The following is a 26,326-nucleotide window of genomic DNA, read 5'->3' as shown; positions in this document are numbered from 1 at the left end:
GAATGCTATCTGCAGGTGATAGATGTTAATTATTTACAAAGGTAGGCAACCTTTTTCTGACTGACAAGGGCCATTGTTTATGGGATGTGCTTTGAGAAAATTTCAAGTTATGCGGGAAGTCCTAGGCAGGACTAAACCAAATGGTTTCAAGGGCCTTGATGGCTTGCAGGCCAGACAATCTCAAATATTGCATCAAAGTGAGAACTGGCTCTTCTGGGCAAATGATGAATGCCACATACCACTAATCAAGACAAACCACGGACAGTAGTGTTCTAAATGTTCAGTCTGGATTGGGGTTAATTCCTTAGAACTTGGCCTTTCAGGGTTAGGGGTACAGAAGGTTGAACAAAGTCCTGGGGCTTGAACTTTTCCATTTATCTCCACCATTGCCATTAATGAAGAGATGGACACTTTGCCTATAAAATACTGGTTTTTAATATACAAGGGGGTTTCACTGTGAAGTATCTACAGACTTAGCTCCTCCGTCAATCCCATGCCAACCTCAAGCTGCACTGTTTCTATTTTCCACACTTATAAGTAGTAGTTTATGTATCTTTCTGCATCTCACTAACACCCACACCCCGGAGAAGCCATGGTTCACCTTTCTAATGTGCATTTTTAAAGTACATGGGGGCCACTAGTATAGCCTCGTGGTAGTGTTTGCCTAGCATGCATAAAGCCCTGGGTTCAATTCCTCAGTACAGAAAAAGACATAAGTGGTGCTGTGGCTCAAGTGGTAGAGCGCAAGCCTTGAGCAAAAAAAAGGTTGACAGTGCTTGGGCCCTGAGTTCAAGCCTCAGGACTGGCAGAAAAATTTGGTACACGGTCCCTGTTTAGAGGGTTCACTGTGGTATTTCAACATATACAAACAGTACTTTAATCAAACCCAACCCCCCCTATGTAACAGCTCTCAATGGGTTTGGTCTTACTATCTCCATTCACAGATGCAATTTACTCCAATATTATGATCCTCTACCATACTTCTAGTCCCAAGTTATACATTACACATATATATAACATACACACAAAACCTTGTATGTTTAACTGGATGTTTGCCTAGCATCCACATGAGAAGACATGCAATCTTTGTTCTTCTGAAGCTGGCTTACCTTGGATAATATGGTCTCCAGATCCATCTATTTCCCTGTGAAGAGCAGCTTCACTGTTCTTTGTATATTATGTATATATATCATATTTTCTCAGTTCAATCAGTTTTAGTGTCTCTGGACTGTTTCTATCACTTGACTGTTGGCGCTTCTAGTATCTTCACATGTACCAAGAGTGGTACTGCTGGATCATATTGTAGATTTTTATATTGAGGAACCTCCTTACTGATTTCCATAGCAGTTGCATTAGTTTACATTTCCACCAGCAGTGTTCCTTCCCCCCAGTCCTTGCCAGCATTTGTTTCCTTGATGGCTGCCTTTTGGATTGGAGATGAAATGTCATTGTGTAAGTCCATTTATACCTCCTGAAAAGTGTGTGTTCAGTTCATTTGCCGTCTTATTGAGTTGTTCATTCTTTAGGACTTCAGTTTTGAAAGCTCCCTGTGCATTTTGGCTATCAGTACTTTGTCAGATGTACAGCTGGAAAAGATTTTCTGCTATCCGTAGACTCTCTCATCTCTGTGACTAGAAGTTTTACATACAGATTATTTAAAATTAAGTTATGGGTTGCACTGGACATCAAGCAAAAACTATGGCTGAGATTGATTTTAACAGGAAATTAATCATGTATAAACAATGAAAGCCCTTAACCTGAAAGGTGATTCGAGTTGTAAGATGGCTATTTAGTAAAAGCCTGAATTAAATCATTAGAACTGCCAAAACAAAACTCCAAACCTAGTCCCATCTAACCTAAAAGAACTCATGCAAAAACCTGAGTAAAAAATGTCATATTTGCCTTTTTAAAGAAATTTTATTATCAGGGTGATGTAAAGATGGGTTACAGTTACATTTGTAAGGTAGTGAGCACATTATTTCTTGAACATTGCTAACCCTTCCCATGTTTTTCTCCCACTTTCCCTCCCCCAACCCTTTCCCAATTAGTAAAGTTCATTTCCAACATATTGTCTTATGAATAATGCTGTTAGACTGATTCATCCTTTGGCCTCTGTCTCATCATCCTGTTTTTCTCCTTATATTCCCTGATTCAAATAGACAAATATATGAATATACAATACACCAGGTACCAAATTCAGATACAGCTACTCAGTATTTGCCATTTTTTGAAAAAGCTAAAACCAGCCTAGAAATTTGTGAGAAAAACCTGACATATTGAATAAACAAATGGATACAAACCTACGTAATTTAGTCTTGAAAAAAAATCACACAAAAAAGACATTTACCACAAGAACAATGGCTTCTAAGAGCCTGTCCCAACCTCATTCCTTGTGGTGCCAAGGAATTGAACCCAGGGCTTTGTGCATGCTAGGCAAGTACTCTACCACTAGGCCAGACTCCCAACCTCCATCTGTTATAAATCCTTAAGCACCACAAATAATTACTACAGATACAAGCCCTGGAATTCAAATCACAGCACCACACAACAAAAACACTACAAACAAAAGTCAACATTTAACATTCCCATTAAAATGAGGTAGATAAAGCCTTCTTTAATCATGATTATACTCTGTGAACATCAGTGTGGCAAGAAAACTGGTAAAGAATTATTATAGATGAAGGGGGTGGGGGGATGGAAGTGGGGACAAAAACATGAGAAGGGGTGTATCAATGTGTGTGAAGTAATGCACCCTCTATCTGGCGAATATAAATGTAACCCTATTAATTACAATAAAAAAAGGAAATGTACTTATTACCTAATACATATACATGTGACCCCTCTATAGATCACCTCTATAATAACAATACATATATAAAAAGAATTATTTATAGATATATATCCTTAGTGAATAGAAATGTACCAGAATATCCATTAGCATTACCAGAATCGACAGAAACTAAAATATAACAGATATTGCCTGTAGTAATTTAGTTTGCTACAGAGGCACACTTTCAAAGAAATAAGACAAACTCATACATAGACTATACCAACCTTCCATAAATTAGCAGGGCAATGCAGTCTTACAATACAGTGCTGAGTTAACTCGATATCCATGTAGAAAAATCAATTCCAGACAGGTGATCAATCAAAATGCAATCAAGAAGCTTGTAAAAGGAAAACATGCTAAAAGGTAAAAACTGTAGAATACAGAAAGAGCACCTATAAATCATTAAGACAAAAGCAGATAACCCAATATAAAAATCTTGAGTAAGAGACAACTGCTAGTTCACAGAAGATATCCAAGCATTGCCAATAGTGCACAATAACTGTGGCTCCCCTTATGATGTTCAGCACAGCACAAATTAGGACAATCACTTAGGAAAATGGAAAAGTGTAGACAAGTTGGGAACATAAAACATTGTAACCCATTAACCGAGTCTTAAGTCTACTCAGAATCCCCAAATTGGAAATAAAATCTGTACCATTGATAAATTAGACCAAGCGTGACATACTATGCTAAAACTATATGATATGCAGTACTGATGACTGAAGTACACAAAGCGTAATTTTTTTCCCCCCAGTTCTGGGACTTGAACTCAGGGCCTGAACACTGTCCTTGGGCTTTCTCAAGGTTAGCACCCTACCCCTCGAGCCATGGTACCACTTCCAGCATTTTTCTATGTATGTGGTACTGAGGAATCAAACCTGGGTCTTCGTGCATGCTAGTCAAGCACTCTACTACTAGGCTAAACTCCCGGCCCCAAGCATAAGTAATTCTTATAAAGAATGTATTACCTCAGGAGGCTGAGAGCTGAGAATCCCAGTTCAAAGCCAACCCAGCCAGGAAACACTAAAACACCAGAAGTAGAACTGTGGTCCAAATGGTAGAGGGCTAGACTTAAGCAAAAAGTCCAGGGAAGCCAGGCACAGAGTCTAGGATTACTGACTTAAGCCACCGTGCCCTGCTAGTGCAGTGCCCAGCTCATGCAATTTTTTTTTTTTTTGGTCGGTGGTGATGGGACTTGAACTCTGGGCCTGGGCATTGTCCCTGAGCTCTTCAGCTCAAGGTTACCACCGTACCCTTGAGCCACAGCGCCACTTCCTATGCAGGTTTTTTTTATACACTATACTGCTGTAAAGCAATTTGTATTAAGTGAATGAAATTCTCATCTAACTGCAAAAATAAAAATGGCAAATGTAAAATACCTCGCTAGGTTAACAAGAGACTCATATGAGGATGGAAGAACTATAAAACTTTTGATGGGGGGCCGGAAGTTTGGCCTAGTGGTAGAGTGCTTGCCTAGCATGCACGAAGACTCAGGTTCGATTCCTTGGTACCCCACATACATAGCAAAAAGCTGGAAGTGGTGCAAAGGCTCAAGTGGTAGAGCTCTAGCCTTGAGAAAAGTCCAAGGACAGTGCTCAAGCCCTAAGCTCAAGCCCAGGACTGGCAAAAAAAAAAAAAAATTTTTTGATATCACATGACCTTATCTTTGCTTGAGTGTCAGTGAACTTACATTATTTCAACTGAATTTTAATTTGAAAGAATTAACATTTTATTATAAAAACTTATTTAATTATAAAATTGGTTTAATTTTACAGCTAAGTTAGAAAAGGCACGAGTACTTGAAAACTATTAACAGTAATAATAACAGTAATAATAATGGATACAAAACAATTTAAGATGAAACTCAGCATATACTCTATGCAGCAAAATACCTTAGTGTATAAACCTAATAAAAGTGCAGAATTTTTTTGTGTGTGTAGGTCATGGGGCTTCTTGAACTAGGCATGGGTGCTGTCCCTGAGCTCTTCAGCTAAAGGTCTGGCTTGAGCCAAACCCCACTTCCCGTTTTCTGGAGTTAATTGAAGATAAGATTCTTAGGTCCTTTTGTGCCTGGATTGGCTTTGAACCTTGATCCTCAGATCTCAGCCTCCTGAGTAGCTAGGTGTGAGCAACCACGCCCATCTAAGTGCAGAATTATTTCGCTGGGATTCATAATTCTGAACACTATGAGTTTCTTAAAAGTCACACAAGTACCATGTATCTCAGAATAGCACATCAATCAAACACATTCCTACTTTTACAATAAAACATTAATATTCACCCTGGATATAAAAAGCTTTGATTAAGCCCATGTCATGTCATTTCAGGTCAGGTTGCTATAATGAGTTTTGATGTTAAACCTTAAAGGGAAAAAAACTTACAAATTTTAGAATTATGAGGAAGAATGTAAATCAACAACGCATAAGTAGAAGAGAAGGCTTATTAATTAACAAACTGTGCCATATGGTTAGTTAGGAAAAAAGCGTAATTTAAACATTTCTTCACGAGGTAGCAAAAAAATTATACATGAATTACCAGCACATATAGTGTGGTTTTTAAAAGCATAGAAAGAAGCTATGTATTTGAATCAATTTCCTCTCTCAAGGAAAAAGCATATGTTACAAAGGAAATAGCATTTTGTTGTAAACTTTTTGGCAGAATTTGGAAAAATATACAAAAATTCTTCAAAAATGTTTACTTTTTCATCTGGTAATTCTACTATCTATAGTGTCCCGTTTCTCCTAAGTACCTAATTGGGTATGTAGATAATCATTTACAAAATCACTGTATTAGTTTGTTGTAAGCTAAACACTGGAAAGTGCTATTACATGAAGTGAAAAAAGCATTCAGAAGTTATATTTACAGTATAAATCCAATGGAAAAAATATGTGTCACAATGATGAATTTTTGTTTTTAAAAAAGGCATTAGGAGAAATCAAAGGAAAAAATAATAGAGTAAATCTTGTCCTTTCGAGTCATGTTATCTTTGGCCTGAATGTTGCTGAGTGCATTTCCCATTTGGAATTTTAAAACACTACAGGAATCCTAATAATATCCAGAGCTAAAATAATAATATTTATTTTAACTACACGAATTCTTATTTGGCATGCCTGGACTACATTAGCCACTCACTCATGAGTGGTTGAGTGCCTGACTGAGAAGGGTTCTCACAGGCGGTGATGAAAAGACCTAGGGACTGTTAAATGAGCTACCAGGTACGAGAGTGCAGTTAAAGCTCATGGCATTACATTTTATAAGGTAAAAGAGGATTATTGGCTGGGTCCCAGTAGCTCATACCTGTAATCCTACCTATCAGGAGGCTGAAATCTGAGGATTAGGGTTGGTTCAAAGCCAGCAGAGGCAAAAAGTCAGTGAGACTCATCTCTAATTAATAACCAAAAAGTGGAGCTGTGGGTCAAGTGAAAGTGTGTTAGTTGAGCAAAAAAGTTCAAAGACAGTGCTCAGTCCCTGAGTTTAAGCCTCAGGACCAGCACAAAACATATCAAATGAATAAGAAACGAAGGTTACTGTTTATCTACTTATCAAAGCATAATTTATCTTTGGTCTCCATTTAAAGGCTTCTCCCTAGTTCACAAAGAATCCAGAAGAAAATTTACTTGGTTTACTTGCATATAAATTCTCAGCACTTAGTACATATGAACTTTAATAAAGAGGAAAATCTGTAATTTTTGTACTGTATGAACTCTTAAAAAAGAAATAACTGACTTGCAAAAAGAATTTAAGTGAAGTTTCTAAATAGACTTGCCAAAATATATTCAAACTTGTGAGGGTAATGAAAATGCTTATTAAACCTGTCATAAAATACCAAGCTGAACTGAAAATATTAACTGCATGACAGTCAGGATTTTGGGAATGCTCACATCAAATATTTCTTACAATAGAATTTCTGCAGTGAAGTCCAATAATTAAGAAGACATAGTTTCTACTTTGAAAACTGTTGTTAGAGTTTGATGTATTTATTTTTTTTTAAAGGCCCAGTACAAAAAATGGTTGAGGAAAATGACACTTTAACAAAATATACACCCGTAGAAAAAAATCCTAATATACAGACATTTAATTAAACAGAAAGCACTTGAGAACATACTTTAATATCTAGGCACAATTGGTCAGGTATGAATTATAATTTCTGTTATTTAAAAGTTTAAACCAGGTCAACTTGTCTTGTTGCATGGGTCCAATACAGAGAAGGCACCTCTCTTACTCCCCTTAAGAATTTTTTGAGAGTAACTCTTTGTAACTTTGTAACACTTTAGGGGATACAACAATGTGTTAGGCGTCAGTCTACAGTTGTTTAACATACCCCATCCATTTTATGAGGAAACTAAAATTAAAATATAGCTATGATTTGTCTTTTTACATCTTAAGATGGATGTGGACTCCAAGCCAAATTTTAACATAGAATACAAAATTTAAATTAAATATGCATTGGTCACTACTATGTGAAGAGTTCTATGAATTAGTGCAATTCGTTATATCCCCAGTGCTTAGGGGAAATTTTATATATACCAATAAATCTCAACTATTACATAACTCAACTTTTTATGGCTCAATAGTCTAACCACTTAACGTTCTGTAAAAGATCTTAAAAGATATAAATGAAAAGGGCAGAACACTAAATACATGGTTTACAAAAAGTCTCTCTTTAAAACAAAGAGAGAATATATTTCAGGAATATAGTTTTTTTTTTTATAAAAACTACAATTATGAGGTGATAAAGGGTCTATGAAGTATTGACTCTAGAAAAACAGTTAATCAAACTATTGCTTTCTGATTAAATATTACCAGTCAAGATGGTGACCATTTGTTTTTACTTAGTGGCTATGTATTCAAATATCTTACTAAACAACCACTGAAAGTAATTTATAAAGACAAATATCATTTTCCTCCAAAAGGAGCAAGAAACGTTTTCAGGTGACTAACTCTCAGAAAGGGATCATGACAAATAAAACAAAACAAAACACAATGTAAGAACATTAGGCTAATTTAACCTCTATTTCAACAAGATATATACAATATTTACAATATGCACTGGTCAAAGCTATACAATTTTGCAGACTGGCTTTACTTACATTTCTGCAAATGTTTTTGCCAAAATAAAATTATTTCAAGAAAGTCTACTTACAAATTAGGTAGCTGCTTCAGAAACAGCATGATTTAGATATAAAGTGAAATTTCAGTACAACGAAAGTGCAGGTTACGTTTTCAGATTCTGTCAGTATCCCATTTCCTACACTCATGTTTAAGGGATTATAGTTCTATATGCTATACTGTTCTTATATAGTCACAGTGCTTTACTCATCATAATGCAATGATAACAAAAACTTGTCCACATCCATTCCAGCTGGAAATGAACTAGGTAGCTTCTTTTTCTGTCAAAACAAAAAAAGAAAAAAAAAATTAACTCGAGGTCAGATGATATTCTTAATAAATGACCAAAAATATTATACTGGGCTGTTTTATGTATTATTAAGGCACACTAAGTAGATTACAACTTTAGCTCTACAGGTAAGTTTTTCAATAGATCTAATTATCATTAGTTCACTGCAAAAGGCCTGAATCCAGAATCTATTTATGTTAAATGGGACAAAACAACATGCTTTTCTTGTAAGGTGGCCATATACCTTAAAAAGCCAAACAGAAATGAAAAGTAACAGACATGTATCAAATTCCAAACACTGGGTATGCACCAGGTAGTTATTATCTACTCTAGTTACTCTGAAAACTACTGGGAAAGAGCAATGGTGACTTCATCAGTGCTAAATGTTAAGGCTGAGAATCAGACAGATGATACCATGGGTTTGTCAGTCACCCCAGCAGGCACTGCATCAAATCCAGGCTTGCAGGGCACCAAACTAAGATTTTTCTCCCCCTTCTATGCTGTACTTCCCTTACGACACTCTAAACACCTTCTATTCAATCCATTTAGTAAAAATAGCTAAAAAAATATTTGCATCCAACAGGTTTTTGTTTCATTCATCATTGCTACAGCCTACACTGCCTTCTATAGATTCTCAGTTAAGGAGGAAACTGGAAAAACTGAATTTTTCTAATGCTCCACATTAACATCAACAAGGTAGAGCTCAAAGAAGAAAGCCTCCAGGTGAGAAAGGAGCACAGTAGAATTTCACTCAGAAATGCTATATTAATAGCATTTTCCCAGTCTTCCATACCTTAGAACATTCTCAAAAAAGAAAAACTCCTGCTTTCTCAGGGAAATGTCCATAAATGCCTTAGCCATTCACTTGGACAACTTGTTGAGTATACTGGTACAATGTCTGTCAATAAGACAGCATGGTCCTGACTGACAGTTGGTCAAGCAATACTGGCAAAAATAATGTGGACTTCTCTAATTTAGGAAGGAAGGGAAAGGTGTGGTTTGGAAGAAAAGCTTTCTCTTTACTTGCCTTGATTTTCTTCTTTTTCATTGGTACTGAGGAGTTTGTGAGGTTTTTAGTGGACGGACGGGAGTTGCGCTCCCGTTCATCTAATTCCTCGATTTTCCGCTTTTTCGTGGCGCTCCTGGACGACGTTCGGAACTGCTGCGTGTTATCTTTTAGGGGGGTGCTGGAAGTCCTGGAGATGGCCGCTCTGGAAAGGATCATCAGCGTGTGGGCAGCCATGCTGACGCTGTTCTCGCTGCCCGTCTCACTGGCAGGGCTGCAGGCAGGCAGGTCGGAGGCAGCAGGTGGAATCATGACTCTGGGAGTAACACCGTCCTCACCGACACGGCGACTTGACGGCACCTTCATGCCATCTGCAGGTTCTTCTTTGTGCTTTTCCCCTGCCCCTGCCCCAGGTGTACGGGGTGTGGGTACGTCACTCTCAGTGAGTCTGTTTACTGGGCTGTGCGACGGAACATCCTGTAAGATTTCTGTGGTGATCAAAGAACCGGCTGATTTCGTTTGTTCTTGTTTCAGATCCTTCACAGTTGTGCCTACTGAAACATGTTTACCGTGTGATGACGCGGTTTGCTTTTTGGTCAATTCTTGCAGTGAAGATACAGTTTTCTCACTTCTGAAACTCCCGTTTTGTTGCCCAATAGGCAGTTTTGAAGTGTCTGCATTTTTTTGCCTTTCTATATCCCGACATAATTCATTTTCCTTGTTAGCTGTTGTTTTATGGAAAGATTCAAGCACCATTTCTGTTGGTGTAACCTTTTTTTCAGGTTGAGTTTCTCTTACGGTGTTATGTCGGCTGATGGCAGCTTCTGATTTAGACAGAATCTTGGGCAAAGGAGTTTTCTCTCTCTCTTTTCTGACAGCATTATTAGAGGTGGGTTTTGAGGTGGAGGACACGATGGGTGAGTCAAGGTGAGGAAAGAGACTCTCACCCCTGTCTTTGTTTTGGGAGACTGCCTTTTGGTTCGTCATTGAAGTGGCAGGGCTGTCGAAACAGAGCACCCGCCTATGGCGTTCCAGTGGTTTGCCAGATGGGACTACATTCTCCGCCGAGGGCACAACTGTGTTTCCTTCCATTTTTTTCCCCAGTTCTGTGGCCATATTCTTGTCAGGAAGTTCAGTTCTATGAAAATGGAAACAAAACAAGACCACACAATGTTTCTAGCAACATAAAAGAAACATTTGTTTTTAATCTGAGCATTCAAGAGCATATGTCATAGCTATCTTGTGCTCACCTTTGTGCTTGAGATCCAACTGAATAACTTGACGGATCTGCCAAATTATTTATCTGTTTTCCTGGAAGTACACATGAATTCATTAGAAAATAGAAACATTCCTGAAAGAATATTTTCCTCTGAAAGAGGATGGGACTAATGACAATATTATACACTACATAAAACCACCTGGGGGGAGGGGAAGGAGGGTAAAAACATGAGAAGGGGAATCAATGTTCAAGAAGTAATGCAATCATTACCTGACGAATGTAACTGTAACCCTTTATACATTACCCTGACAATAAAATTAAACAAAACAAAAAAAAACAAAAAAAACCCCAACCATCTAAATGATAGCTAGTGAATAAGTAAAACATTCTCAAATACTGGCTTTTTCAAGTAGCTTTGTCAAAATATCTATAAAATAGCCACTCATCTACTTTACAGAGAAAATGTCCATGTATATATAGCTAAGGACTTGCTTTAACTTCAGGCAAGTATTATGAACTCAGTCTTTAAATCTAAGAATTACAATGTTAGATATAGCAGCATCCAAAGCACTGTAGTCATCTATCTACCGCTATGTAGGGGGAATGGTTCTAAAACTCTTTCCGCAGATGGGGTCAAGTTACCAATATCCACAGATGCTCAAGTTTCTTATATAAAACGGTATTGTACTTGCACATAACTTAAGAACATCCTTTGAAATCTTCTCTCACTTATAGTACCCCATACAAGGTAAATAGTTGTTATACTAAATGGTTTAGGGGAAAAAAAAGATAAGTTCTGCACATGTTTTTAACACAAACACAATTTTTTTTCCTGACAATTTTTATTGTGGTTGGTTGAATCTAGAGACTGAACCCACTGAGAGACTTGGGTGTATACAGAGAACATTATGTAACACTCATTTTTTATTTTTACACACCTACTTAGGCTTGTAAGCCTATTCCATTCAAGTCACATGCTCTTAAGAACATACATCTGAATTTCCATGGTTTTAAAGATTATCAGCAAGATATGAACACTAGAAAAAGTTAAAGCTGTAAATGAAGAAGATGCATGGTCAAACTTAGGTTTGGGGAAGATCAGTGTGGCAATAATGTGGAAGATGAAATAGAGGACAGAAAGCTAAAATTCTACTGAGATGATGGTAGCAATATATTCCAAGAGGTGGGAGACTCATGGACATGCAGAGTCAAAGGGCAAAGCCTAGGCAGGGGAGGCTCTGAGAAGGGGAGTGATTCAGATACACAGTCTGAAAATCTTGAGCCTAGTAATGGCTCCAAAGCCACCAATAGCATCAGCAGTTATAGGAAAAGTAAAACGAAGAATACAAAGTCTAGAAAAGAAATAAAAGTGGCATGCCCACTTCAGCCACTGCCTGTGAAAAATACTGCTTAGAATAAATTTATATTTGAGTGAAGTACAAATGATAGCAACAGAACATGGGTGACAACTGGATGAGAAGAGAAAATTCTAGGCAGAAGACATCCAATATAAGATAAGAGCCAAGTATAGTTGCTACAATGAACACAGGAGATGAGAGATTGGAAATAGGCTTGTATGTCAACTGGAGGGGTTTCTATTCTTTTCTCCTTTCTCTCCCAAAACCCACTGCAGGGGGAGGAAGGTCACTATGTTGCCATGCCCGTCTAAAGCTTCTGGATTGGAATCCTCCTCCTCCTTCAAACTCCCTATATGCCACATGCCTGCTGGAAATAACTATTTTATCTTGTGCATAGTGGCAAGCTGCTCAATATTTCTTGGCAGGAAGTGACATATTTAAACAGCTTAAAAATATCACCCATAAAAAAATGAGGTACCTGTACAAGGCTTTGCTCTTAGTCCTTGAGTCTTCTGAGATTTTGGAGGAACAGGGAACTGAGGGATACTTGTACTGCACACGGGCGCCGCTAAAGGCATATGAAGGACCTAGAAGAGAAGCCACCACTTATGCAGTGCCTGAAAAGTTCCACTGCTCCCTTCTAACTTATAAATCTTACCTGCTGAGGAGGGGCCGAGAAGGTATTTCCATTCTGTCCAACTACAGACACAGGAATCATCCCCACCATTCCCTGGAGTACGGGCTGCACTGGAGAAGCAATTATGATGGCAGAACCTAAGAAATAAGACAACTCACATTAGATTTCCTCTCAGACCTTTTGGTATAAGTTATCAAAGTGATTCAAGCTTTTCAAATAAATGCTATGAACATCCTTCCTTGACAATCTACTATCCTCCAAAAACTTTGTTTTGGGCACATTCTTATTTATTGTTATTAAGTAGCTGTACAAAGGGGCTCATTGTACAGGACAGGTTATGGTCAATGTCACTTGGTCATTGTTACTCCTTTCTTCCTTCTCCCCTAAAAAGACTCAAATTTAATAACAGAAAGACTAACAAATGAAGAAAAGAACAACCTGAAGATTAAGATGTTACTGAACACTTTAGGCATGGGAAACCAGTGTGAACAAGCCTAAAATTCTACAGCTAGACTGTATTACATCTTGAAACCAAACCTTATGGTGAATAAAGTACTAATTTTATACCAGAAAATTAGAATCCAATTGAATGTTTATGACCCAAGTCCATACCCATAACCTCAACAGATTATATCTTAACAGTACTGGTGAAAAAGGGCACAGGTACTTGCTAACCAGTGAACCACTGGGTAAGAATTATCTGGACTACATAATCTTTACTAGTCAATCATACTCTGTGATTATAGCAATTTGGTGGTGCCCTATAAATGAGCCTTTTCCTAACACCTGAATTCACTATTACAGTTAGATGCATTTCTCACTTTTGGGCACAGCTTCCAGCCTCTCAAATGCTTTGTATATATGCTTAAGCTGCTGCCATTTCCTTCCCTTAGCTCTACATTTCTGTGGCTCAGTCCCTACTCTTTCTACCAACTCTAGTTTCTCTCAGTAAAATAGAATGGAATGAGATCAAGCTTAACCACTTAACTGCTAATATTTAATTAGATATGTGTGCCTGTAAAAGATTCTCTAAAAAAAAATAGTTGGGGTAATATATAGAGGAGTTAGTTACATTCATCAGGTAGTGGGTGCATTACTTCTTGCACATTGATACACCTTCTGTAGAAGATTAAAAAAAAGGGGGGGATGAGAGGAGCCTGGGAACTATTACATAAGGAAATGGGGATGCATGTGTCACAATCTATTTCTGAGAAACACACAATCAAAGGTAGACATGGCAGACATGCCACCAACTACATATGAAACAGCCCATAATGAATACAAAAACCTCTTCCAAATAATTGACTTCTTTTCCTTTTTTTTGTGTGGGTCTTGGGGCTTGAACTCAGCCTGGGCATTGTCCCTGAGCTCTTCAGCTCAAGACTACTGCCCTACCCTTGAGCCAAGGCCAACATACTTGGAGATAAAGAGTCTCAGGTTCTTTTGTGCCTGGGCTGGCTTTCAGCCTTGATCCTCAGATCTCAGCCTCCCAAGTAGCTAGGCTTACAGGCGTGAGCCACCGGGCACCAGCTGTCATTTTTTTTTTTTTTTTTGCCACTCCTAGGGCTTGAACTCAGGGCCCGAGTACTGTTCTTGGGGCTTTCTCAAGGCTAGAGGTCTACCACTCAAGCCACATCAACCCTTTTGGCTTTTCTATGTATGTAGTACTGAGGAATTGAACCTGGATCTCCATGAATGCTAGGCAAGCATTCTACTACTAGGCCAAACTCCTGGCCCTAAATAATTGATTTCTAGACAGGAATTAATCCTTCAAGGTGTTAAGACAGAGAACTTACAGATAACTAGTTCTAAGTAGAGACTCTTCCACTTGAGCCATGCCCTAGTTATATGTTTGCTTTTCTGTTTTCACGTAGGGTCTCCTATTAACTTTGCCTGAACTACCTTAAACCCAAGATCCTTTCCACTTTTGCCTCCCAAGTACCTGGGATTGCAATGCCTGGCTTGTTTTGGAGCTAGAGGTTCAGTAACTTTTTGCCTGGGCTGGACTTGAATCATAATCCTCCCATGATGCCTGGCTAGAAGGGATTTTATGGAAGAAAAATTCCAAGTCGACTTTCAAAGTCTCCAAATACAAGCCAAATTCCTGCAAAACTAGGACCATAACAACAATTAAAAACCACCTCTTTTGTCACCGGGTTTGAAGGAGTATGTAATTATGTGATGGACTTCTTTCATTTCCAGTTCTGTTCTTAAAGTTACCTTGTGAAAAGTTTGGTGATACAGCTTGATTGAGAGCAAACACACTGTTGGACCTTGGTGGGGTCTGTAACTGAGGTGGAGGAAGAGGTGCCGCCATAGGTGCAGAGTTCCCAGGCAATACCACCACATTTGACTGACTGACAGTTGTTCCCAAAGCAGTTGGGTCCGTCACACAAGTAGCTATCAGAATGTTATTGGAATTGCCAAAGGTTGTGCTTGTGGTGGGTATCAACTGTATGTATCCTCCATCTTTGGAAACACATGGGGTAATGTTGGTGGAGAAAGCAATGCTGTCCTCATTCTGAGCACTGCTTCCTGCTGACTCCTCAGGTTTGAGTACTAAGAGGCTCTGCTCCACTGAGGTCGAGTCCCCTACTTCAACAGAAACAATAGCACCTGCAGATTCTTCTGAAGATAAGCTTTTCACTAAATCTGAATTTTTGGCAGGTGATTTAGGAGAAGACAAAATTATAGTTGGCAAGTTCTCGCCAGTGATACTAGACACAGCACTGGTAAGTTCAGCATCTGAGGAAACAAATGGATCATCACTGATTATAATTTTAAGAGAGACAATATTTGACGCATCCATCTCTGCTGCATTGTTACTAGGTTTATCATCAGTACTTTGGGATTCTGGGTGAGAATTCTCCACAGAGGAAAGGCCAGATTCTGAAGGAGAGCAGCTACCTTTTATAGGATCGCCTTCTGGAGGCATCAGTGCTATGTCGCCACAATTTTCATTTCCACCCAGAGAGAGAAAAAGAGAATCTCCATCTTCTTTCACAGAAGATGAAGGCTCCTGTGAATACAAAATAACCTTCTCGGCTTTGTGTGGCTCAGTTTCATTTTCCATAGGATTTAACTCAATAGGCGCTGAATCATTTGCTGATTGTTTCCCTGGAGAAACGGGATCTTCTAGGCAAATTTCTACTTGCTCTGATATATCTAAGCCTGGGCTTTCAACAGTTATAGGTAACATTTTACTTTCAAGTGAAGAACTATCTTGGCAATTTGGTAGTTGTTTTGTTGGGACTGGTGATACACTGTTACTTTCAACTTTATTCTTGTGAGTCTCACTATAATCTGGGGACTTTGCACTATGGAAATTAGTCTTGTGTCTTGCTGTCTTATTAGAATTTTCACAAAGCTGAGTTTTTTTAGATAACTTTCCAGTTACTGGTGTATTATTTGGGGATAAAAGTTGAGAATTTTTCCCAGAGAGAATTAAGTTTTCATTGTTTGTATCACTACCTAGTGAAACAAATGAAGTAATTGGTATATCAGTCTGATCAGGCTGGACTTGACATTCATTTGGTATATTTGGGGACAAACAGCTCTTCTCAACCTCCATAACCACTTCAGCTCCAGTAGGCATCTGATTGGTGTACAATTCAGTACAATGCTGATTACATGCAGCATCAGGACTTTCTCTTTGGCTGAAGTCATTGAAAGCAGCTACTGACTCAAAGGTAATGTCAAGGTTGCACTTCTGTTCAGTAGGTACAGATGTTTTAGAGGTCTTTTGCTGGACGCTAGGGCCTAGTTGGGCAAAATTTTCCTGTGTTTTCTGTCCTAACACATCATGGTCGCTGTCATTCTTCAGAACACTTAACACGTCTTCATTCTGATAGGATGCGCAAAATGGGGGCTGACTAGGCCGGCCGTCTGCAAAATATCAGTACGAGAGGAACATGGTGAACATGTTTTATTGCCAAGGCACTCATCTTCATCGTACAACCTATTTCTGGTAAAGAAGAATTAATCAAACTGTTTTCGAAGAGTCTTAGAAAACAGATGATGCTATGGAAAATTGAGGTTTAAGAACACTAGGATGTTACTAAAGAAGTCCAACCAAGCAAACCAAACCAAACCAAACCCCAAATAACAAAGAAAATAAAAGCTGGCTACACATTAGTAGGAATGCAGTGGTAGTATTGGTGATGAGGGTGTTTCAATACACTGACTTTTCAACTTCTACTGATCTTTTTTCTTTTATATCTGATACATTCTTAGAAATTGAAGAGGGAGGGAGAGAGAAGACTTTGCACTATCAATATCTGATCTGTGTGTACTGTTTAACATTCCTCACATTTACTGAAGATCAACCTTACACATGGATCTGTATATCAGATGATCTTGAGATATGAGGGAAATACGACAAAGCAAATTAATATAGCACTTCAAATACTGAACCTTATAGCAATTACTATTCAGGATAGAAATACAGGGAAGATATAGACAAATTGGACTTTCAGAAGTGGCAACACTGGTAAAATATTAGCTACAGTCCATTCAAATACTTTCTTATATGGGACAATAGGGAAAACTATGTTTAAGCCACATAAATTCAGGGCAGGAAATTTCTTCTTTATTTTTGAGTGCTAGAAATGGAAATGAGGATCTTAGCACAGTAAGAAAGCAAGATTTGGGGGCCAGGAGATTGGCCTAGTGGTAGAGTGCTTGCTAGCATACACAAACACCCAGGTTGGAATCCTTAGTATCACATACATAGAATAAGCCTGAAGTAGTGCTGCGGCTCAAGTGGTAGAGCGCTTGCCTTGAGAAAGCCCAAGGACAGTGCTCAGGTCCTGGCTCAAGCCAGGACTGGCAAAAATAAATAAATAATAAAGAAAAAGGAAAAAAAGATTTCAGGTTTGGTTTTATACAAAGTGAAGCCAAATAAAACGTAAATTTCCAGATAGAATATGAGATTTATTTATTATTTTTGCTGGTCATGGGGGCTTGAGCTCAAGGCCTGGGTTCTGTCCCTGAGCCTCCCCAGGCTCTACCACTTGAGCCACAGTGCCACTTCTGGCCTTTTCTGTTTATGTGGTACTGAGAAATCAAGCTCAGGGCTTCCTGCATGCTAGGCAAGCACTCTACCACTGAGCTACATTCCCAGCCTCAGAACATGAGCATTTAGAAGCATACTTTACATTCTAGTTCAGATTAAGAGTAAATGGAGGGGGCCGGGAGTTTGGCCTAGTGGCCGTACTAGCCTACCTAGCATGCACGAAAAACCCTGGTTCGATTCCTTGGTACCATATATACAGAAAAAAGCCAGAAGTGGTGCTGTGGCTCAAGAGGTAGTGCTCTAGCCTTGAGAAAACTCAAGGACAGTTCTCAAACTCTGAGGTCAAGGCCCAGGACTGGTTAAAAAAAAAAAAAAGAGTAAATGGAGGAATGAACTTGGGTTGAAATGAGGATGTTCTAAAACTAGTTTTTGAAGGTAAGGTATGGAAAATTGGCTAGTTGTTTCTTTTAAACAGGTTGGAGGTGACGACTTCCAAGGAAAACAAGTGAACAGAAAAGCTGGCCAAAGTCACAGACAGAAGGAGCAGAGGTAGTATTGGAAGCAAAAAGTACCATAAGGCAGGATAATAGTCATCTCTAGGGAATAGAGTTGCGAGGGCAAATGGGGAACAATTAGCTATGAAGAAGGTTTTTATTGCACTGGCAATATTCCACTGTTCCCTCTCTCTCTTTTTTTTATAACTCTGAAGAGGAATTTATAACTTGAGTGCATTTTCTTGTTTTGGGTGATTGATAATGGGACACAAACATTTTCATTATGTACTTCTGTATTACATGTTATCCTATATAATAAGGCACTCTCAAATGCAAGACTATCACTATATTATACAAGTTACTCTCCCACTCCTACACATCAGATAAAGACACTAGTCTCACTTGGGCCCACTTACTAGGCCCAGAGACTTATACCACCAGACCCTGACAGATGAGGGGTTAAAATAGGCTTGACTGAAATTGTTAGGCGTTTGTTTGCCTTGTTAGTACTGTTAATATTAAATCATGCATAATATGAATCTACTCCATTATAAAGAAAGACACTAAAATTCACCTGTTGTTAATAAAAATGCTATGCTAAGAACTCAGGAGTCACTGTTTTTGTTTTTTAAAGCTGAGGACTGAACTCAGGGCCTTGTACTTGTCAGGCAAGTGCTCTTCCACTGAGCTAAATCCCAAGGATTTTTTAATTAATGAAGAGAACATTTTTAATTAATGAAGAGAACATCAGAAAAGTAAAATAAAATATCCTACATAGGGCTAGGAACATGGCTTAGTGGTAGAGTGCTTGCTTAGCACACACAAGACCCTAAGTTTCATACCTCAGTATTAAATAAGCAGAAAAAAGGAGCCACAAGTGTTGCTGTGCTCAAATGGTAGAGTGCTAGCCTTGAGAAAGCTCAAGGGGAGTGCCCAGGCTCTGAGTTCAAGCCCCAGGACTGGGAGGAAAAAAAAACCTTCATAGTAATTTGATCTACTTCTGATTTAAACCAAGTTTTTGATCAAAGATATCAACAAAATCACATACCAGATTCTTCTGTTTCAAATGAATTTTTAATAGCTGGATTTGTTTCTTCTGGTAGAACTATATTAGTATTGGCTTCCATATGCTGACTGGAGATGCTCTGTGATAAATTTTTGTTATTCTTTGTTTTACCTGTTCAGGAACAGGAAAGAATTAAATGATCAAAATACAAATAAGCATGAAATAGTATTGCGTGGTAGTAGTCAAACAAAGTTTAAACTTTGGCTTTAATTGTGTGCACGTCCACGCTCCAGTCTGTGTTTGTGTGTGTGTTTTAAGTTAAATGTATTAAACGTTGTTCTGTGCATCACTGACAAATAGATATACAAAGACTTCACCATCAGACTGTTGTATTGTTTTTTTTTTTCATCCAGGCCTTACTATATTGTGGCCTACAGAAAGCTTGTCTAAAAATGTGAGTCTCAACTTTTTTGCTTTACCCTTCTATAATGATAAGAATATAGATATTTGCCACTGTATCTGCAAGAACTGGTGGTTATTAAACTTAATTCCCTATATCAAGATGTTTTGGAAGGCTCATTAATTTACATATCTAACAGTATTTCATATAAATGTTAATACTGCTGGGTTTGGGGAACTATCCTTCAAGAACTATTGGCTTACACCCTAGGGCTGAAAACAATAGAAAGCAGTCTGTACTCCTCTCCATCATTCAAAATGAGCTGGTGTCATAATAGAAGACCCCAATAATTTCTATTGATTTTAACAAATGGCAAAAAAAAAATAAACATTCCTCTACATTTTTATAACTTTCCTTAAAAACAAAACTCGCCTCTATATCCATACAGTATCTGCTCTAATGAAATGGGAGATTTTTTTTCTTCAGATGTTATGGGTAATGTTGCTTTACCCATTATGAAACAAAATGGAGCTTTTTCGTTTCTGACTTAAAAAAGTGGTCTACTTACCATAGTCAAAGAGATCAAAAAGTGCCTGAAATGCTGGATCTGACTCTGTCTGTTCCAATATATCCTGTATAACCTCTTCAGACATGTGGATCTCACTCTGAAGAGAGATGAAGACACAATCTTAACGGAACTAATATGGCATAATAGTCAGCAATAGAGTGCTAGGCAAGCACTCTACCACTAGGCCAAACTCCCGGCTCCCGTTTTTGACTTTTTATGTAGACCATTTTCGTCAAGAAAATTCTCAATTACAATGTGGTCATTTAAAAGAAAATAAGGCCAGGCACTAGTGGCGCATGCCTGTAATTCCAAGATCTGAGAATAGAAGTTCAAAAGTTAACCCAGGCAGAAAAGTCTGTGGGACTCTTTATCTCAAATAAACCACCAGAAAAGCAGATGTAATGCTATGGCTCAGAGTGGTAGAGTGCTAGCCCTGAGAATAATAGCTTAGGGACAAGACCCATACACTGAGTTCAAGCCCCAAGACTGACAATAAAGAGAGAGAGAGACACACACAGAGAGAGAGAGACAGAGACAGAGACAGAGACGGGGGGGGGGGGGAAGGGAGAGAGAAAGAGGGGGGACGGGTTGGAAGGAATTGAAGAATAGGAAACAGAAGGCAAGTATTAATCAATTCCACTTCCTACAGCTAAATTCCTTTGGTGATTTTTAAAACATATGCTTATTTAGAAATATTAAACCACATAAAATTATTTAAATACACACACAGTAACAATGCCAGTTTTTTTACAGACACAGACACACACACACCGGAAGTCCCAGGAGTTCATCAATTGAAGTTTCTGGCTCAGTTGGGTTGTTGTCTGTTTGCTTAGGCACTTGAGCAATATTGTTATCACTGTAAGATAGAAAATAAAACCATTAGCATAGTTATACAATTAGGAATGAGAAGTAAGAGATTTTGAGCAAAGATTACCTTACCTAATCAAAAATTTATTAATGTTTTCTGCTAGTTTTTCTTGAAGTGATTTGTTGCTCAATATTTTTTCTCGTGCATTTTCAATAACCATTTGCTGGAAAACAAAGCTCGTATTAATAAAAGGCTAGAAAAGAATATCATGCAGTTTGAAAAAAATAAATTTCATTGGGGACAGCAAAAAGTCAAGTTTTGCTATCTCCCTCTCCATATTGACACATGAATACTTCACTAATTAAAAAAGAATATAGGTCTATGTTCTTGAGTTCACTGCCCATCTTTAATAATTATGTCTCAGTGAATACCCTATTATATTATCAAGCAGCAGCAGAAAATTTAAGTTTTCTAAATGTGTCATTGCTTTTTATTTAGTGAACTGCCCACAGTTTTGGGGGAGGGGGAAGGGGGGATGTCATGGGGAGTCATGGGGCTTGAACTCTGAGCCTGGGTGCTGTCCTTGAGCTCTTAGCTCAAGGCTACCACCCTACCCTTCAACTACAGCCTCACTTCCCATTTTCTAGAGATTAATTGGAGATAAGAGTTGCATGGCTTTTTGGGGCTGGGAGTTTGGCCTAGTGGTAGAGTGCTTGCCTAGCATGCACAAAGACCTGGGTGCAATTCTTTGGAACCACATACATAGAAAAAAGCCAAAAGTGGTGCTATGTGTCAAGTGGTAGTGTTAGCCTTGAGAAAATCCAAGGACAGTGCGCAGGCCCTCAGCCCACAGCCCAAGCCCAGAATTGCCCCCCCATCCCCCCAAAAAAGTTTCATGGCTTTGTAGTGCCTGGGCTAGCTTTGAATCAGGATCCTCAGATCTCAGCCTCCTGAGTAGCTAGGATTACAGGAATAATAAGCCACTGCGGCCAGCCTTCCACATCTTTTCACATACTCTACTGCTTCCCACAGCCCATACTCCTGGTTCTCTATCTCAAGACAGTTCTGCTGTAGTCTTACAGAAAAATCGTTATTTATGTACACATACATCTGGGTGGGTATCAGTGGATTTCAATGTGGGAATATTCTAAGTTGCAAGGTTTGGGATGGTCACTTACTTTTTCTACAGCAAATGCATTTGGATCCTGGAAATTCCGTATTGTTGAATGAGGTCCAGACAAAGTGAAGCTTTTCTTTTGTGAGTCACTGAAACACATTTTAAATACTATGTTTAAGAGGTCCTGTGATAACCACAAACAACTAAAATTTAAGATCATGCAGAACAGAGAGTTACTATTCCACAGAGTAGAAAAAGCATTACTGAGTTGGAATAAATCAATGTGAGATCTATCTACCTTTACACTTGCTGGCTATGGACTCTTAATAGAAAGCTCTGGTCCTCACACCACTTTATGATGCAGTAAGATCAACTACATTACTAAGCTTTATGAAGTGGGGAATGAAATAAGGTATAAACAAACATGTCCCACACCTTTTTTGGAGGGTCATCATGGGGCTTGACCCCTGGGCCTGGATGTTGACCCTAAACACCAGCTCGAGGCTAGTGCTCTACCAATTGAGCCACAGTGCCACTTCTGGTTTTCTGGCAGGTTAACTGGAGATAAGGGTCTCAGGGACTTTCGTACTGGGACTGGCTATAAACCTGAATCCTCAGGTGTCAGCCAGGATTACAGGCGTGAGCTACCAGAGTGTGGCCTTTTTTAAGTCAAAAGAAGAAAAGCCAAGTTTTTTTTTTTTTAAATGCTAGATATTTATATTGCTATTTTACTATTTTATGTGGTTAACTGACAAAATTTGCAAAAAAGGAGTCCTGAAAGGTGGGGGGATAAAAAGAGGAATGTTGAAATAGTAAACCTTGAGTTAAAATAACTCAGTAAGTGACCTTGTTATAAGTGAGCTTTTCATCTGGAATGTCTGAAAAGTAGTTGATGCTTTTTGGTACTAAAGTAAGGGGTAACTGAATGGACTTCCATAGCATTAACTGTAGAAGGAACCTCTACAGTATTGACTATATATTTTTATAAACTACCGGCAAGGGATGTATCCAGTTGTTATATACATGTTTTCAGTTTTCTTTGGGGGCCATGTCTTACATTCGCATGGATGGTGGATGGATGCATGCATTGCCTAGTCAACTCACTTAAAAAGCTCCTACATTGGTATTGATTTTGAACCTTTGTACTTATTCACTTTTTTGAGTGGCATCTTCATTGACTTAGCACTTAACATCTTCCACCACAACAGCTTGCCTCTCGGGGGAGACTTGTTAGTTCATGTGTCCTCCAGTTTTACAGGAACAAGAGAATCTTAAGGCCCACTGCTTTATCTATTCTCTGTAGGGTTCAGGCACACTGGTGAAGGCAGAAATCCAAATCCAAGGCTCTTTCAATTGCTAGCAGATCTCTGGGAGCTAGTACTGAGCCTCACTGTGCACTTGTGGACAACCTGCAGTAACTCAGTAGGGGACCCAACTCTTAGAGGCAGGTTTGCCACTGAAGGAAAGTTCATTGAAGAAAATTGTATCATGAAAGGCAATTTGATCATTCTGGGGGATGACTTAAGAGCTTTTTTTTTTCATTTTTAATATTAATTTCATACTTAAACTTTAAGCAAAAGCTTTAAATTTTTTTTTGCACTCTTTTGAGCTTGTAACTGGAAATGCATGTCTTGCCCTATTCAACCTTATGAATAGTCACTTTAACAACTTCCAAATTGTGTATAATAGTTCTTTTCTCTAGTTGTATATCACGGACACATTCAACTTATCATTGTTTTAGTTTTATCTTTATGAGCTAAATTATGTAGTTATTTTACTTTTTAAGTTCTTTTTCATAACTGTTGCTTTGAGCTTCAGTTAAGTTAAATTTAGGTGTAATATAGAAAATTGTCCCTTTCCTAGATGGGAGTTGACACCTGTGTAAAACCTAAGTTTCTGGTAAGTACCAGAGTTGAATAAAAGCATAAGATTATTGCCTTAAAAAGGAAAAAATTTTAACCAGGGATGGGAATGTGGCTTAGTGATAGAGTGTTGGCCTAGCATGTATGAAGCCCTAGGCTCAATTCCTCACTACATAAACAGAAAAAGCCAGAAGCAATGCTGTGGCTCAAGAGGTAGAGTGCTAGTTTTGAGCAAAAGAAGCTCAGGCGGGCTGGGAGTTTGGCCTAGTGGTTAAAGTGCTTGCCTAGCATGCACGAAGGCCCGGGTTTGATTCCTTGGTACCACATACATAGAAAATAAGCCAGAAGTGGTGCTGAGGCTCAAGTGGTAGAACTCTAACCTTGAGAAAGTCCAAGGACAATGCTCAGGCCCTGAGCTCAAGCCCAGGAGTGGCAAAAAAAAAAAAAAAAAAAAAAAAAGCTCAGGGACAGTGCTCAAGCCCCTAAGTTCAAGCCCCATGATTGGCAAAAGAAGAAAAAAAAGCTTAACCAAAAAACTTGCATCTCTTCCTTGAAATTCTTCAAAGAAATATAGGACAGAAAAAAGATCTTGAAAATGTACCTGAAACAATTCTATCAGCTGATTCAAAACTTAAATGTGTTTACAGACCATAAAATGTAATGGTATCACTTATACTAAATATTGTTTTAAAAAAGTTTACCTCAAAAAGTTTGAAATAATATCAATTATAAGTTGCATGCAATCTTGACAATAACATTTTTTTTTTTTTTTTTTGCCAGTCCTGGGGGCTGAGCACTGTCCTTGGATTTTTCTCAAGGCTAGAGCTCTACCACTTGAGCCTCAGCACCACCTCTGGCTTTTTCTAAGTATGTGGTACCAAGGAATCGAACCTGGATCTTTGTGCATGCTAGGCAAGCATTCTACCACTAGGCCAAACTTCCAGCCCCCACAATAACATTTTTTAAGAAGATGTAGGCATTACAGGAAAGATATTCCCAATAGAAACTTTGATATACAATTGATTAAAGGATGAAATCCAGCTTTAAGGAAGTTAAAACGTGGGTAAAGACGTGTTCTGATATTATACCCATTCCATATAACACATTAACCACCCCCCTCCAAATTCAATCAGGTCTTGCTACTTGAGTCACAATGTACATTTCTTGAAGTAATTCTCTTTTTTGTTTGTTGTAATTGGTAACTAGCAATATGTCCTCTATAAAAAAGCATTTACAGGGCTGAGAGTTTGGTGTAGTGTTAAGAGTGCTTGCCTAGCACGCATGAAGATTCGGAGTTCAATTCTTCAGTACCATATACATAGAAAAAAACCGGAAATGTTTCTGTGACTCAAGTGATAGGGCTCTATCCTTGAGAAAGCCCAAGGACAGTGCTCAGGCCCTGAGTTCAAGCCAGGACTGGCAAAACAAAACAAAAAAACAAGCAGCATTTACCTTTTTCGTCTACCAGGAGACATTAAAGTGGTGTGAGTTTTCCTTTCCTGTGGACCAGGAATGATATTTAGTGCTTCTCCAGCTGTATCTACAAACAAAACAAAATAGTAAGCCAAAAAAACTAGTTTACTACTAGTTTTAGTACTACTTTTAGTGAGACAAGCATTAAATATTGATCACTATTTTATGTTAAATTCAGTAACATTTGAGTGCATGCTGTGGCACATGGCATTATAAAAGACCTTAAGATTGAATTCAGTCAATATCCCTTAATGCCTTATGTAACAATAAAAAAAAAGTAGAAGGAAAGAAATATAAACTGAGTGTAGAAAAGGATCTGAATTAAAGATGGAAATAAGGGAGATGTTAATTTCTAGCTCGATAATTCAGCCAACAATACAAAAAATTTTCAACACATACAGATAGAAATGAACCAGAAAAACATTCCTTATTCTGGGACAGATTAGCATCAAAAAAGGTAAAGATGTAGTGAAATTTATCAAGTATACTGCTTAAAACCAAATTTAGCAGGATCTTCTCTATTGATGCCCTAGAATAGAGAATTCGAAAAGAATTGAAAGCTAGACTTCAGTTAGATTATAAGTAGGAAAAGCTATAATGACTTTTAAAAATTTTTTCATTTTATGACAAAGCTAAATGAAGTCTCTACTCCTCATTTTTCCCATAATTACTAAAAGTATAAAAAATTGGATCAACTCATTTTTTTGTAATTTGATTATTAACATTGAAGAGAACAAAATGTAAACTTACTAATCGCGGTATCTTGTGACTGTGAATTGTTGACTACTACAAAATTTGACTTTAATGGAGCTGTAATTTGGCCAGCAGATTTACCATCTTGTGTAGCTATCAAAGGAGCAGTGGTAAATTGTCCTGAAACGTAAGGCAAAATCAGTACTTCTGAAGTTGTAGGAGCTGCTTGAGACGCAAGCCTTCTCTGTCGTTTGATTTCTGCAATTCCATTTCTAGTTCGAGCTGAAACACATGAATATCACAAAATTAACTTAAGGTCCCCAGATGACTTGTTTTTTTTTGGTACCAGTCATGGGGCTTGAATTCTAAGCTTTTTTTGTTCAATGCTAGGCTCTACCACTTGAGCCCCAACAATACTTCTGGCATTTTCTACATAGTTT

At 38.2% G+C, this 26,326-nt stretch overlaps 1 protein-coding gene across 3 annotated transcripts in view; it reads right to left on the bottom strand.

Moving 5' to 3' along the window:
* Window positions 1-7,230: 7,230 nt before the first annotated feature.
* The window catches only part of Npat (nuclear protein, coactivator of histone transcription), a 37,332-nt gene continuing 18,236 nt past the window's right edge, over window positions 7,231-26,326 (bottom strand). For 2 of the 3 annotated variants that reach the window (XM_090319573.1, XM_090319571.1), the window contains exons 6-18: window positions 25,944-26,168; window positions 25,173-25,260; window positions 21,920-22,007; window positions 20,873-20,964; window positions 20,702-20,789; window positions 19,931-20,027; window positions 19,005-19,133; window positions 14,669-16,333; window positions 12,470-12,585; window positions 12,290-12,398; window positions 10,485-10,545; window positions 9,256-10,372; window positions 7,231-8,220 (exon numbers count right to left, since the gene is read on the bottom strand). In XM_090319573.1, coding sequence (XP_090175699.1) covers window positions 8,143-8,220; window positions 9,256-10,372; window positions 10,485-10,545; window positions 12,290-12,398; window positions 12,470-12,585; window positions 14,669-16,333; window positions 19,005-19,133; window positions 19,931-20,027; window positions 20,702-20,789; window positions 20,873-20,964; window positions 21,920-22,007; window positions 25,173-25,260; window positions 25,944-26,168 — 3,953 coding nt within the window. In that variant the 3' untranslated portion in view covers window positions 7,231-8,142. The remainder of the gene's footprint in view (window positions 8,221-9,255; window positions 10,373-10,484; window positions 10,546-12,289; window positions 12,399-12,469; window positions 12,586-14,668; window positions 16,334-19,004; window positions 19,134-19,930; window positions 20,028-20,701; window positions 20,790-20,872; window positions 20,965-21,919; window positions 22,008-25,172; window positions 25,261-25,943; window positions 26,169-26,326) is intronic. The other variant, XM_090319572.1, reaches the window with a different exon arrangement.

Source organism: Megascapheus bottae, chromosome 27 (assembly GCF_031878675.1).
Source record: "Megascapheus bottae isolate mThoBot1 chromosome 27, mThoBot2.hap1, whole genome shotgun sequence".
Classification (NCBI taxonomy): domain Eukaryota; kingdom Metazoa; phylum Chordata; class Mammalia; order Rodentia; family Geomyidae; genus Megascapheus; species Megascapheus bottae.
This window is presented reverse-complemented; position numbering and strand designations above follow the sequence as displayed.